Source organism: Cyprinus carpio, chromosome B18 (genome assembly GCF_018340385.1).
Source record: "Cyprinus carpio isolate SPL01 chromosome B18, ASM1834038v1, whole genome shotgun sequence".
In the NCBI taxonomy this organism is placed as follows: domain Eukaryota; kingdom Metazoa; phylum Chordata; class Actinopteri; order Cypriniformes; family Cyprinidae; genus Cyprinus; species Cyprinus carpio.
Genome location: NC_056614.1, coordinates 14142935 through 14157108, shown reverse-complemented (window position 1 = coordinate 14157108; position 14174 = coordinate 14142935). Strand labels below are relative to the sequence as shown.

General features: G+C 35.0%; 1 protein-coding gene across 2 annotated transcripts; it reads right to left on the bottom strand.

The window, feature by feature from the left end:
* Positions 1 to 185: 185 nt before the first annotated feature.
* malt3 (MALT paracaspase 3) lies at positions 186 to 13919 on the bottom strand. 2 transcript variants are annotated; one of them, XM_019122030.2, is made up of 15 exons: positions 13728 to 13914; positions 12558 to 12657; positions 12064 to 12188; positions 11809 to 11941; positions 11447 to 11622; positions 11182 to 11278; positions 10354 to 10389; positions 9792 to 9995; positions 8148 to 8325; positions 7929 to 8003; positions 7700 to 7827; positions 4192 to 4341; positions 2528 to 2685; positions 1127 to 1243; positions 186 to 780 (listed from the first exon to the last, which is right to left on the bottom strand). In XM_019122030.2, the coding sequence occupies exons 2-15, from the start codon at positions 12565 to 12567 to the stop codon at positions 445 to 447; spliced, it is 1923 nt and encodes a 640-aa protein (XP_018977575.1). In that variant the 5' UTR covers positions 12568 to 12657; positions 13728 to 13914; the 3' UTR covers positions 186 to 444. The 2 variants fall into 2 exon arrangements, with proteins under 2 accessions (XP_018977575.1, XP_018977574.1); XM_019122029.2 differs by lacking the exon at positions 12558 to 12657 and having other exon boundaries at positions 13728 to 13919.
* Between the last annotated feature and the right edge of the window lie 255 nt (positions 13920 to 14174).

Genomic DNA, 14174 nt, shown 5'->3' with positions numbered 1-14174 from the left:
AATAAAAATGAATTTATGACCTAATCCAAAACACCTTCTGATTTTCCACATTTTTCATCTTTTAACCTTATTATTTCCATATTTGTGTAAGTTCTACAAATGCATTAATATTTAATGACTTTAGTATCAATATCTTTACATATCAAGACTGCGTTTGAATATGAAATTTCATCACACAGGAAAACTCCAGAAGTAGTACTTTATTGGTTACATAAGAATATTAAACTTAATTTGATTTACAAATAATCTGTATAAATATTTCTACATTTGCATGAGAACTTCTTCCTTTCATTGCTCTCTCTCTCTCTCTTTCACACACACAAACACATTTACTGTATCGCATTTACTGGTAATTAGTAAGCAAAAAGTAAACAATTAATGTATGAAAAATCCTTTGTTGCATCAAAACAATGCCTTCCTGTGTGTTTGTAAATGGAAGGAACGTCACATAGTGAATTCATTAGAGTCATTTTCATCATTCTCCTCTGGTTCATTGCTGCTCATGGAGATGGATTTGGCTGAACTCTGTAATCGGTTCTCAGCCTTGCGTGTGTAGGGCAGACCAGGTCGAGGATGGTTCTGATGATGAGGATATCTTATATTGGACATGTGGTCCACAGTATGGACACGACTCTCTTGTCTCCTGTCCACTGGTCTCGTCTGATTCAGCTTGCAGGACGCAATGAGAGGCCTGCCTATGTCCAGCTCCTTGCTCTCAGTGAGACGCTCTTTAGTTTGTGTGTGGGTGTAGTGCAGTGTCACTTTGATCACCAGAGATCCCTAGGAAGTATGAATACACTGCAATTATTTAATGTCTTTAAACAGTATTTTTGACCTCCAGATATAGTGCATTATTCTACATCAGTGGTTCAGTGGTATATATTATAATAAAAAAAATATATATATAATATAATATTATTTATTTAATTTTCCAAGTTCACAGCCCTTTTCATTTTTAGTAAGTTGAATTTTATCATTTGCATATTACATGCTCGAAAAACCCTACTATTATCTGTGACCAGTTGATAATCAAGTGTTTTAAATTTGAAAGTGTATAAGTATCAATGTTTTAAAATGTAAGATCTATACCTCTATTTTTCATTTCAAAAACAAAAAGTGCTTGTACCTGGAGTCTTTGAAGGCAACATAATCTGAGGGTGCAGTCAGGAGTTTCACCACTGTTCACAAGCAGACTGTCCATTTCTTCTGATCTACCAGAACCTGAGAAAATGTCCTGCATTTGCTAAAAACAAAAACATATCAACACTTTAACTGTAATCAAACATACAGGTAAAGTGAATGTCAAACTGTATGCATACCCAATGACGTATTACATGTTTTCACCCCTGGAGGTCAGTAGACCCACAGTTTGGTTTTCATCCTATTTCTTTCTGCTCAACTTTTTAAACTTCACATTTGCAGTATAGCAGAATTTTTCTTATGTTAAATCATTACTGTTTACACTAATATGAAAATAAAATATATCAGAGGAACAATTTACTAAAATCTAAATATTTTTAAATTATTTATTCAGTTTATATAAAAGGACTAAAATTACTAAAAAGATGAAAACAAAACAAGAATATAAAGAAACAAAAAAATAAAATAAAAAAAGACAAAAAGCACATAAAATTACTAAAAACAAACTAAAATTAAAATTAAAACTGAAAGAATTCATATAAAAAAAAATTATAAATATTATAATATGTGACCCTGGACCACAAAACCAGTCTTAAGTTGCTAGGGGTGTATTTCTAACAATAGCCAAAAAACATTGTATGGGTCAAAATTTTTAATTTTTCTTTTATGCCAAACATCATTAGGATATTAAGTAAAGATTGTGTTCCATGAAGATCTTTTGTAAACTTCCTACCGTAAATATATCAAAACTTAATTTTTAATTAGCAATATGCATTGCTAAGAACTTAATTTGGACAACTTTAAAGGCGATTTTCTCAGTTTTTTTATTTTTTTGCGCCCTCAGATTCCACATGTTCAAATAATTGCATCTCGGCCAAATATTCTCCTATCCTAACAAACCATACATCAATGGAAAGCTTATTTATTCAACTTTCAGGTGATATGTAAATCCAAATTTTAAAAAAATGACCCTTATAACTGGTTTTGTGGTCCAGGGTCATACAGTATATTATATAAATAATCCTGAACCAAACACTGGTTATAAGTTGTGATCGAAATATGCTACCAAAATCTGTTACAGACAGTTGGTGAGCAATGCTTGATTCCAAATATAAGACCTATTTTGTCTAGATAAAGACTCACGAAGGGAGTGAAAATTGTTATGTTTTATTATTTGCTTTAATGTTCAATGCCACTGCGTAAACCTCCTGCATATTACATTATTAAGTTTGGAAAAATTTAAGAAGCACATTTAAGTACAAAACACTATGAAACACAACCCTCTTTCCTTTTCTGGGCCCTACCGTCCTGACTTTCATATCCCCCTTGTGTATCCGTGTGTATGTGTTTATGACAGCAAAAGAGGACATGAAAAGCTGTGACTTACTGGTTCACTCTCAAGAATCAGAGTGCAGTCCTGGGCCTTAGCGCTTGTGTTCCTCACTGTACCAAACACAACCAGGACATTGGAGAACAAGGCAGAGAAACTCAGGTCCACCTTAACACCACAGTAAGGAAAGTCCAGAGACCTTCGGCCAGGAAGAACTGAGAAAAACATGATCAAACACATAAATACACAGCAATGTAAAAATATTAATTCACTTAATGGGCAAAAAAGGAAACACACATAACAGAAACCATAAAGTATGAGATTCTGATAAGTATAACTATTATATTTGTTACTGATGTTGTGCAAAAGTAAGATAACTGGAGATAACTGGTACATGCAAGCATGTTTAAGGGTGTCACAATACATGGTTTGCTCAAATCAACAAAATGAAACTGTTCTTATATTTAAATGGCAGCTGTTAAAGTTTTCCACTTGACAAATAAAACCTGTCACAGTCTAAACTGAATAATGGAATCAGTTTGAATCAGAGTACTGGTGACAATTTGGCTCTTTTTGGGAGGAAATCCATTTCCTTTTAAAACAGACACATGGTTTATGAATGATCCTTTAGCAGTGCTCTTACCATGAGTCATGTATCACAATCTAACCCACAAATGAAACCAAAACGGAAGTCACAAACTGTGAGATGGTTACGGGTGATAGAGCACTTTTGACTGTAGGCACTGACACTGACTTCTGTTTCACTGTATTCAAGCCTGCATCTTTATTACTGATGGTGAATCTAGCATTTTAAAGGGTGAAACATCATGAATCAAAAAATCTCCTTGATCTTTTGAAAGAGTTCAATGTGCTATGTAAGAATAATGTATAATGTCAAACTGATTATTTCTCATGTTAAGGACATTTAAAGAGGTCAATTAAATAAAGATCTTAAAAATACAGCAGTAAAAACTCAAAGTCAAAAAGTGCGGAAACTGGTTATGAAACTGGTTAAGTACTATTTTTTTTGGTACAAGAGACCTTTACTCATGAAAAATAGAAAACACTTCTTCTTGCAGTTGACTGTATTCAAATAATTGAAGCCCTGAGCCCTGTATAAGAGCATAAGAGACTTTTTCCAGAAGCATCTTAATTATTCCAAAAAGTGGAATTCAGGTGGAAAAAATACATACTGTAGAATATATAGGGCATACAGTAACCCCATTAATGAAGGTATTTTTGTTTGTTTACACAGGATGCATTTGAGAAAGGAAGCTCTGATGACATAATATGTGACCCTGGACCACAAAACCAGTCAATAAGTAGCACGGGTATATTTGTAGCAATAGCCAAAAATGCACTGCATGGGTCAAAATTATCAATTTTTCTTTTATGCCAAAAATCATTACTATATTAAGTAAAGATTATGTTCCATGAAGATATTTTTTATATTATAAACAAACATGAAGATATTTGTCCTACCGTCAATATATCTAAACTTAATTTTTGATTAGTAATATGCATCTGGACAACATTAAAGGCAATTTTCTTAATATTTTGAATTCTTTGTACCCTCAGATTCCAGATTTTCAAAAAGCTGTATCTCTAAAACTATCCTAAGCATCCATGGAAGGCTTATTTATTCAGAATTTCAGAAAAATTGACCCTTATGACTGGTTTTGTGGTCCAGGGTCACATTTGGTTAAGGAATATGTAAATACCATTAGCCTGTTTCCAACAAGCATCCCGCCGGCGGAGCTCCATGGTGTGTCCAGATGTTCGCACAAGATCGGTCAAAGCCCGTGGCTCTGTCAGAGTGTGTCTGATCTCTACTACCTGCCTGCCATGCACCAGTGGGTCCTTACCCAGATCTAAAGGAGAATGACAGGGTTCATTACAAACCACACAATATTTTTCCTATGACAAAATACATTCTTGACACACTTTAGCATTACTGTTCTGTTGAAACGTGATTGGTGTTCATCATGATGATCAGACACTGAAACATGACTCAGCAAGTTGTCCATATAATTGGGAAGTTAAAACCTTTGAGGAACATGCTATAAGGTTCCTTCCCCAATTGCAAAAGAAAGTAAAATAGCAATTAACACATAATAAGTTCTGCTCTCTCAAATAAGAAAAACCGACTTGAGACGTGCTGCTTTTTTAGTGCAGCATGTTGAAAAAATTACAGGATTTTACAATTTTAATATAAATTGTATTACGAAAGCAATGCAAGTTGAGTCATTTTCTGTAGAAGCACAACAGAACACTGAAAAAAAAAAGAAAAAGTATTTCAATGTTTCCTCTAAATTCACCATATACAGTATTTACTTCCAGAACAAGTTGTACAATTTATTGCTAAATGAATAATATTTATTATAAAACATTATTAGATAATAGTGAATTAAATTGATCAAAAGTAAACATAAAAAGATGTACTGTATAATGCTGCAAAAGATTTGCTTGAAATAAATGCTCTTCTTTAAACTTTCTATTCATCAAAAAATCCTGAAAAATATCGTATTACAGTTTTCCACACAAAAATATGATTAAAATATTAAATATTAAAAGATTTAATAAAACATTGAAAATAATAAGAAATGCTTCTTGTCTTAAGCACCAGATTAGCATATTATATTGATTTCTGAAGGATCATGTGACACTGAAGACTGGAGTAACAGATGCTGGAATAAATAAACAGGAATAAATTACATTTTAAAATACAGTTATTTTAAATTGTAATTATATTAAACAGTGTTACTGTTTTTACTTTATTTTTGACCAAATAAATGCAGCCTTGGTGAACAAAACAAAAAAATACTGTTTCCAAACTTGAATATTAGTGTAAATATATTTACTAATAATTTGAACAACATGTTCCAAAAAGAAATTGCTAGCCATAAATACAGAATAAATCCACACTTAAATGATTTACATCCTAGTGTTGAGTTGTGAGTTGTGCTTCAGCAGTAACCAGTGTTAAACATTGATTTATGATCAAAGACAGTTATTGAGACAGGAAGGAGTATAGTGCTTGTGGGCATGACAAACACAGTGATAATGGCAGTGGGACAGGGTGCATACGAGACAGGAGGAGGTGGGGTGTAAGTGGGGCACCCTGCAGCCGTCCCTAGGTTAAACACTCTCAAATTTCCCCACCTGAGCACAGCAGTCAGAGAATGAGGTCACATGCTTTGGCAGCTACAATATAAAAAGCCAAGTGCTGTTACCAAAGAGACCAATCAAACAACAAATAAGCTCTCTGCAGGGAGAGGGGGGATTTGCTCAACCATTAAAAAACAAATCCATGCTCACATCAAGCCGTGGACAATACAGAAAACCAATGTCTGACATACAGTGGATGTCAACCAGTTGTTGCACTCACAAGTGCTCCAAGTATAAATCCGCTAATGATCAAAGGCTCTGAAAGACACTGTGACCTTGTTCACTACATGTGTGAAGTATGATGTAATATAACAATATCTTGTTATTACTGTGCTTGCAAGGCAGCACTGTTCTGAAACTGCTCAAACGTCCTGGTTAGGCTTTGATATGAACATCTAATATTGACTTTGGAGACATTTCAACTGTGCACAATCAGCTTTAATTAATGAATCACCTTTAAAGGTGCTTTTTTTACTAGAGCTTCGAACAGAGTCTTAAAACACACTTGTAGCCAATCAGCAGTAAGGGGGCGTGTCTTGTAATGATAGAAGAGAGAAGAGAGCGCTCAGTTTGAGTGCACAGGACGGATATTAGCAGATCGACTATAGATAGAGAGAGATGGTAGATAAAATAAGAGGAAAAATATTAGAGAAACAAAACATTAAAAAGAAGGGTTATGATCAGGCAAGAGGTAGCAGCTTTCCAACGTTGGCGAAAACTCAAGTAGTGGGAAGGGCTCGAAATGGATGCTGAGGTTGTGTTTTCTTCTTGATAGATGAGTAACGTTGATTTTACTTAGTTTCACACAACTTATCTGTGTTGGCTTTTGTTTGAATATACTTGTTTCCGCAATCGTCGTTGCCATGGTTTTGGACACCCGTGTGGGGTGGAGATTTCAAAATAAGGGCGAGGTCCTGTTGGGGAATGGGCGTTTGTTTTGGTGCTTTCAAATATCAACATCATTTGGCAAAAATCACTTTGTGCACCTTTAATAATCACATTAGGCTGTGTTGTGATTCCTGTTTTAGGGCCCTGTGAAATCTTTGTATTTTTCCCAAATTTATTTTTACTTTTCCAAAATTCCGTAATTTATGTTTAAACTTTTAATGGTGTTTTAATGGTTTATTCAATTTTAATATTCAAAAAGTTTGTCTAATAAAACTTTGTGTTTAATTGTTTATTCATATTTTAACAAAAATACTTTATTTTATTAACTATTATTAATAGCTTGTATTAGCTATTATAGCTAATAGCTGTTTATTATCAAATATGGGGGTAATCTAATAAATGCAACTAATCTTTTAAAATATAAATCAAATTAATTTTGAACAACCAGCAAATAAAGTGCTGCACAACAGAGGGTTGCAGTTAAAACATTCCTTAAAAAGTAATGTTTTAATAAATTAGATTATTGAATTGTTTTTATTTCTTTGAAAAGTACATTCTAACAATTTTTTTTTTTTTTTACTAATGGTTTTATCAAATGAAATTGTACAATGCTCATAAAGTAAAGTTTTAGAGTAGCTCTGGAGATGAAATTCATGTGTTCATGTCCACAAGTAGTGAGACAATAGACTAAAAACATATGTGCTTGAGTTTGTATAGTAGACAAAACTGCACCACGTTTTGCAGTTTAATATTAAAATAATTTAAGTGGACAACCCATCCAAATTTTGCCAAATTCTGTGATGTTATACAGTAAATTTCATTGTTATGACTGGATTCTGTGATTACATCCACATTTCCCACATCACAGAAGTCATAACATTTAAGACCTTTGAAAATGAGAGTTGCAATGAAATTTTAAGGGGCAAAAAGGCCAGTCTTTTGTCAATATTGTAGCAGTGTATGAAGAAAAGCTCACACAGAAGTCACTGTCAAACTAAACACTTTCCATTGATAAACACAGCAAATCTGCATGGGGAAATCTTCTGTTTGAAATGACTGTATTTCGCCCACAAAAATGTGATTGCACGGCGCCTTTAGCAGGAAGCTGTAGGCAGTACTAGTGAGGCAGCTCTCTAAGTTTTGGAGCGGAAGAGTATTGGTAGCAGCACTCACCCTCAGAAACCTGCTCCAAGACACGGGTCACCCTCTCTGGCTTTAAGACATGTTTGTTCAGATACTTGGTGAAGATCCCTGTGCTCTTGCCACCATCCTGGACCTCGAAAGCCTCTGCATCTTCAATCCTGTGGGAGCAAACGTCATGATAATACAAAAATATATGATAATACATTCACTGTTGTTTAAGGAGTTTTGTTGGAGGCTTAGAACAATCGTCAGTACTTACGTGGCGTATCCATATACAGTGTTGCCCAGAGGAGCCAAAGGCTTAATTTCAGAGAAAGGACCTTTTTGTTTGTACCTGAAGGATATAAAATAGCAAAAACATTGAACAGTGTAGAAGCGTGTTGCATTTCCAAAACAATTTCAAGAATCTGGAATTCTAAATAGATATTTTTTAACAAACAATATGTTACACAAGATCATCATGTTCCCACAAGCCTACCATTTCCTACAGGTATCCAGGAGAATGACATTGAGCTGGGCTTTTCTCTCCTGCATACTGTGCATCACTCTCTGTACACACACACAGTTTTCCGTACGGTAGGGTCGTGGAGCATCAATGGCCACCAGGTAATTTCTGCCAGAGTGCTCGTAGCCATGGCCAGCGTAGTAAAAAACAGCTGAAATAGGGAAAAGAGAAGGTGTGTTTAATAATGGTCTACAATATTCAATATGTGTCTGTTTTAGGTCTCTGGTTAAATACCTTTTATACACAACATTGCCTTTTAATTTTAATTAATTACAGAGAAATCAACAAATAATTTGATTGTTAAAATAAGTTCAAAAAAAGTTTACAGGAAGCGAGATTCAAATCTTAGGAAACAGAGAAAACTGGTGTTGTAACTGTCGAATCTTTCACTACTTTCAAGGGGTAGAACATTTTTGTCATCATCTACTCATCCCATGACATTCCAAAACCCGTATGACATTCTTTCTTTCAAAGGAACACAAAAGAAGAAATTTTGATCTGGTTGCATTGGGTTCATCAGTCAACAACTTAAAATGTCAGCTTGTTTACAACACAAAGCAATTGTATGGCTTTGGAATACAGCACATGAGCCATTATAAGATAGTTTTACAGTGCTTTTGTGTACTTCTTGAAGCTTGACAGCTTAAACTGGCCAAAAATGTACAATTTGTGTTCCACAGAAAGAATAGAAGACAGTTGGCAAGACATTAGGGTGAACAAATGATGATGAAGCTTAATTTTTGGGTAAAACACATGAAAACTACACAATATTTCGTATTTTGAGGATGCTGTGACTGGCTATTGCTGTGACATCAGCAACATGTAACCCATATTGACAACAGTACAGACGCAAAGTAATGACTAAACACTTTCCATTTTTCCCTTTCTATTGAATACACTATGTGCCAAAATTACCTTCATTATGAGGCAGTTTACAATACAAGTTTAAAAAAAAAGGAAAGTCCAATGTGGGCTAAGCAACCAGTATAAATTGTTGGTTAGAAGCATTATAGGTGGAGATAAAAGCAGCAAGCCCACACATCTCTTATCAGCCAATCAACAGACTACAGCATCTCAATGTTACTCTAAAAAAAAGCCCTTTGGTTGAAAGTGCTGTGGTTTTTTGACCCATGACATGCACTGATACTGTATCACCGGAAAATAAAGCCTTTTTTCCACTCAGATGGAACTTCCTCTGACTCATCACTGAGACTTTACAGTGATGTTTATTAAGCAACACTAAAATTCAATCTTTTTAGGAGAATTTCAAATGGACTGCACTGCAAAAAAACGTCCATCACAACACTTTCCAGCACAAAACATACACTATAGAGACACAGTGGATAGTACTGATAGCCACAACTTCAATCTGAGAAATCCGGATCATTTCAAACGAGCATGTTATTGCACACTGCAATTTTTTTATTTCTGCACATAATTTCCTGACTGTTTTTTGCAGTCAGGAACCTGAAACTTTCAACTCAAACAAGCCATTGCTTGCACTGCAGTGCAAACTCTACATCCTGTGAGAGAATTAATTTGAGTTAAATCAGTATTGTGAAACACACCAGGCATTTCCTACCGGCTCCTCCAGCAAACCCACAACATGTGACTCACCATACACCCCACGGTCCAAGAGCTGCAAGAACTTGTCGATGGCAGCTTGCATTTCCTGAAGGGTGAGATCAAGCAGAGAGACCACTCTGAAGCCTAGCTGTTGTAGAAGATTGGCCAGCTCATGAACATCCATGGTGGGGGCCATCAGACCAGGATGGTGATTGTAGTTCAGGTTGCCAATCAATAATGCCACTTTGTCGGTTGCTGGGAAAGAATGTTTTCCTTCATTATATTTGTTTATAAAGGTTTTTTTATCATATTATATTTTATTTTATTATAATTTTAAAATATACACGTTATATTGATTGCATGGGTAATTTACAAACAGACTTTGTAAAGAAAAAATAAAGTGTTATTTTTATGCAGAATTTTAAATGCATTGTTAATATATAAAAAATCCCTGATATTTCAAGCTTTTTCCACAACTGTGACAATCCTACATGAATGACAGCGATTGATTTGTAGGGGAAATATTCAAGGTGGGAGTATTGTAAAACACGGGTAGGTACTAAGTATATTTTTAACCTGACATGAACTGAAAAAGTTTTTGTCAGTGACCTACCCATAAGCGTGGGCGTTGGTTGTTGATCTGGAGGTGCTGTGGGGGAACCAGAGGAAAAAAGTTTTGGTGAAAGTTGACAGAGAATGAGAAATGTTAGCATGCTGCTGGATGCTACCCACAAAGCCTATAGCTTGTGTTCTTCCACTAGTTTCACTATGGAAAAAAATTAAAAGAACGTTAACATTATTTGCGTTCAAGTAAAAAGGGAAGTTCTCATTGAGCTGGTTTCAGTCTAACTTTAGTTTTACTCGTGTATCTAAGGATCTGTTTAGACTCAAAATACAATTCAGTTCCTGATTGTTCTAAACTCCTACAAATTGTGGAAAGTACCAGTAATTTGAAACCAGACTGGAACTACACAGAGCACAAAGAATTCATGTCCCAGAGCTAAAGACTGGACGGTTTCCTTTATTAAATTTTTCATCATATTGCTTTATATCTCAAATCAAGCTGCTAAGAAGATCTGACAATGTTAATGTGCAAGTTAAATTGAATTACGATGGCAAGCAAAGTGAGAAAGGACGGTCAAATTTAATGCAAGATCCATTGGTATGCAAGTAATGTAATGCTGAATTTCTCCAAATCTGTTCCGATGAAGAAACAAACTCATCTACATCTTGGATGGCCCGAGGGTAATTTTTTAGCAAATTTTCATTTAAGACTGACCTATTTCTTTAACTATTTTAAAATAGTAAAAAACGTGGCAGAGATGCTGATTAAGAACAATTAAAACAAAACAAAAAACACAACTCCAAAATGGAAGCTGTGTACTGAAGGCCAATGATAGGCTTGAAAAGCTTGACATAAACAGCCGTTGGTGGTTCTTACCAATCTCTATCTCAGCTGCTTCTGACCAGCTCTCCTCCAGATTATTTGACACAGCACAAAGGTATGAGCCCACAGTGTCTGCATTGGCATTTTCTATCTAAAGAAGACCACATGCAAAACATCATTATTTGAGGCAGCTTCCAACTTCAATGTGTACCACTGAGTCAGTCTTTACAGTCAAAGCATATTGCTCACACTTAAAAACAATGACCCGGACCCAACTTGCACATAAAGATGAGTCAATACAACAACAAAACAGCCTTACCCTAAGTGTTTCTGTGGTCTGTTTCAGAAGGATGCGACCGTTTCTGTACCACTGGTAGGCAGGAGCAGGTTTGCCTAAAGCTGTGCATTTAAGAGTGAAAGTCTCCCCTGGTTTTACTGTTTGGCTTATTGGGTGAATGACTATATGGGGTTCCCCTCTCCACGTGCGAGAAACACCTAAACACAAAGCATCACGTTATCTTACAGATACCACAATCTTAAAACTGTATGGTACACTGAGAAAAAACCTTGCAAAATAAATCACTGATAAGTAAATGTCAGTCTTAATATGGTCTCTTAGGCCAGATGATTAATGCAGCTGATAATACAAATGTAATGACAATACAAGATAACGGAAAGTACCTGGTTCATCTAGGATTCTCACTTTTACCCATTCTGTGAACTGATAGTTACAGTACAGGTCGCTCACTCTGCAAATATATTTTCCAGATCTCTGCAGAGAGACGGTGAGCTCGGGTTCCGTCCCACCTGCCACCTGAAAAGATTAAACATTATGCTATTTGATACATTTGGGTATTTATTCCTCAGAGTATTAATATTAACTTTAGAAAAAATCTATCAGAGATGCAAAGTGTATAATATATGAAGTCTACAAACCTCAGTCTGTTGTTTATCAAACCACTGATACTTCAATGCACCAGTCCCTATTGCTTGAACTCTTAAGGTCACCTCATGGTTTGGTGGTACACACACAGACATCGGCTGCTGCAGAATAACAACTTCTACCCAAAAAAAAAAAAAACAATATATCGTTTTATATACAGTAAAAAATAACTATACATATGAAGAGTTCATTTGCAAACACAAATAACTCAAAAATATTCAAAAATCATGTTTTTCATCCTGCATTGCAACTAATATCAATCAAGCTGCAGTTGGGTTGTTTTGATTAAATAACAACAACTAAAAAAAAATACAACTAACTAACAATTAAAATCATTAAAAACATGATTACAATAATAATAATAATAATAAAACATGATTTATGAAAATGAATAAAAACGGAGTCTCTGTTTTTGCAAATAAACTCTTCATATATAGAAGTAGAAATTTCTAAAGGGGAAAAACGCATAATGATAGGTATATTATACCAGTTCTCATGACTGTGGGCGCTACTCTTAAGTGTGTAAGGGCCTAGACCGCAATAGTGCTTCACTGTTAAGGTAGTCAGTCATTTCAGAATTTTACCACCTGTGTAAAAAGAATATTAATGAATAGTGGCATAACATAACAACAAAAGTGGCATTCAGGATCAAAACAATGATACATGGAGAAAAGTTAAGCAATCCAGAGTTTGGAACAGTAAGCACAGATAGTGCCCAATGATTAATTATTAAAGAAGCAAATCTATCACGATTTCAACAGTGTTTGTACAGTCATTTCATGCCAAAGTAGAACTCATGACAACAGAAAGTGACAACAAAATTTGAAATGACTGGGTTCATAATATCTTGTTTATCCTTACATTTTTACAACACTCTGCAGGGAAATGAGAAGGCTCTTTCAGAATTATAGGTTTATTTATATATTCCTATTCATGCTTTAATTGTCATTTCAAAAATTTCTCAGTCTGAGGACTTAAAAATCCCATTCTTTAAAATGTCACACCACTTCAATAAAATAAAATACCATAATGCATTAGCAGATGTATTAAGCTTATGAGTTTTACTGATTAAAAATCAATTATCCTATAAGTAAACTATAATGAGAGAGGGGAAAGTTGTCAGGTTTTACTAAGTATAAGTTTGTTTTGGAAATTAAATTTCTGCATACTGTAGGCACGTGCGTTATTGGCTAAAAATACTGAACCATTTTGCCTACAAAAAAAATACGGCTCTAAAAACACATGACTTTTTGACCTTTTGTAAAAATAAAAAAAATACAATTGCACCTATTATTTGGCAAACAGATACCGTAATTAGCACGTATAACAACTTGGCCCAAGTTATATTTTTATAACTATGTAACCACAAGTTTAAACGTTTTGGTCTGAATGTACGTCAGTGTGATTTTATGGCGTTCACTTGTTTACATAGCAGCTTCAGAAAAAAAAAATATGAAATGAACATTTTAGTTTGGAGGAAAGAATTTACAAAATTACTCTAATTTAATAGGAGTTTGGATTTTTGGCTCAAAACCTTATAGTTACTTAGGCATAACGCTTTTAAACAACTTCCCTGTGTGTCAACAACAGCATCTAGTTTGTGGCGTCGTTCGCTTGCAGTATACAGTAGATTTATGTAGAGGGGTGTTACACTCACCTGTCCTCGTGCTCATTGCTGTGTGCTGTGAATGCCGGCTGACTGCGACTTATATCACACTGCCTTCCTAAACCCCGTCATGCAAATAAACACAGAGCGTCAGCTGTATCGACGTCTGGATATTCAACATGCTGCGATGGAGTTTGGCTGAAAAATGAATGGTTTCCCGTAATAATGACAGACTGGCCCTCCCACTACCGCTGTGCTCAGTGTAGATGCGCCCTCGACATCTGCACACTGCAGCAGGTACAGTAGACTGAAAAGAAGGTTTTCTTTCTTCGTCAGGTTAATGACAGGCTGACGTCATATTGAAAGCTACTAACAATCCTGAGCTGGAAAGATGATTGATTATTGGTAGGTAGCCTATATAAGTTTACTAGAAACAACATAACCAGTTTATATTAAATAATATTTCTATGTTAGGTAAATGTTATATTCATAAATGTA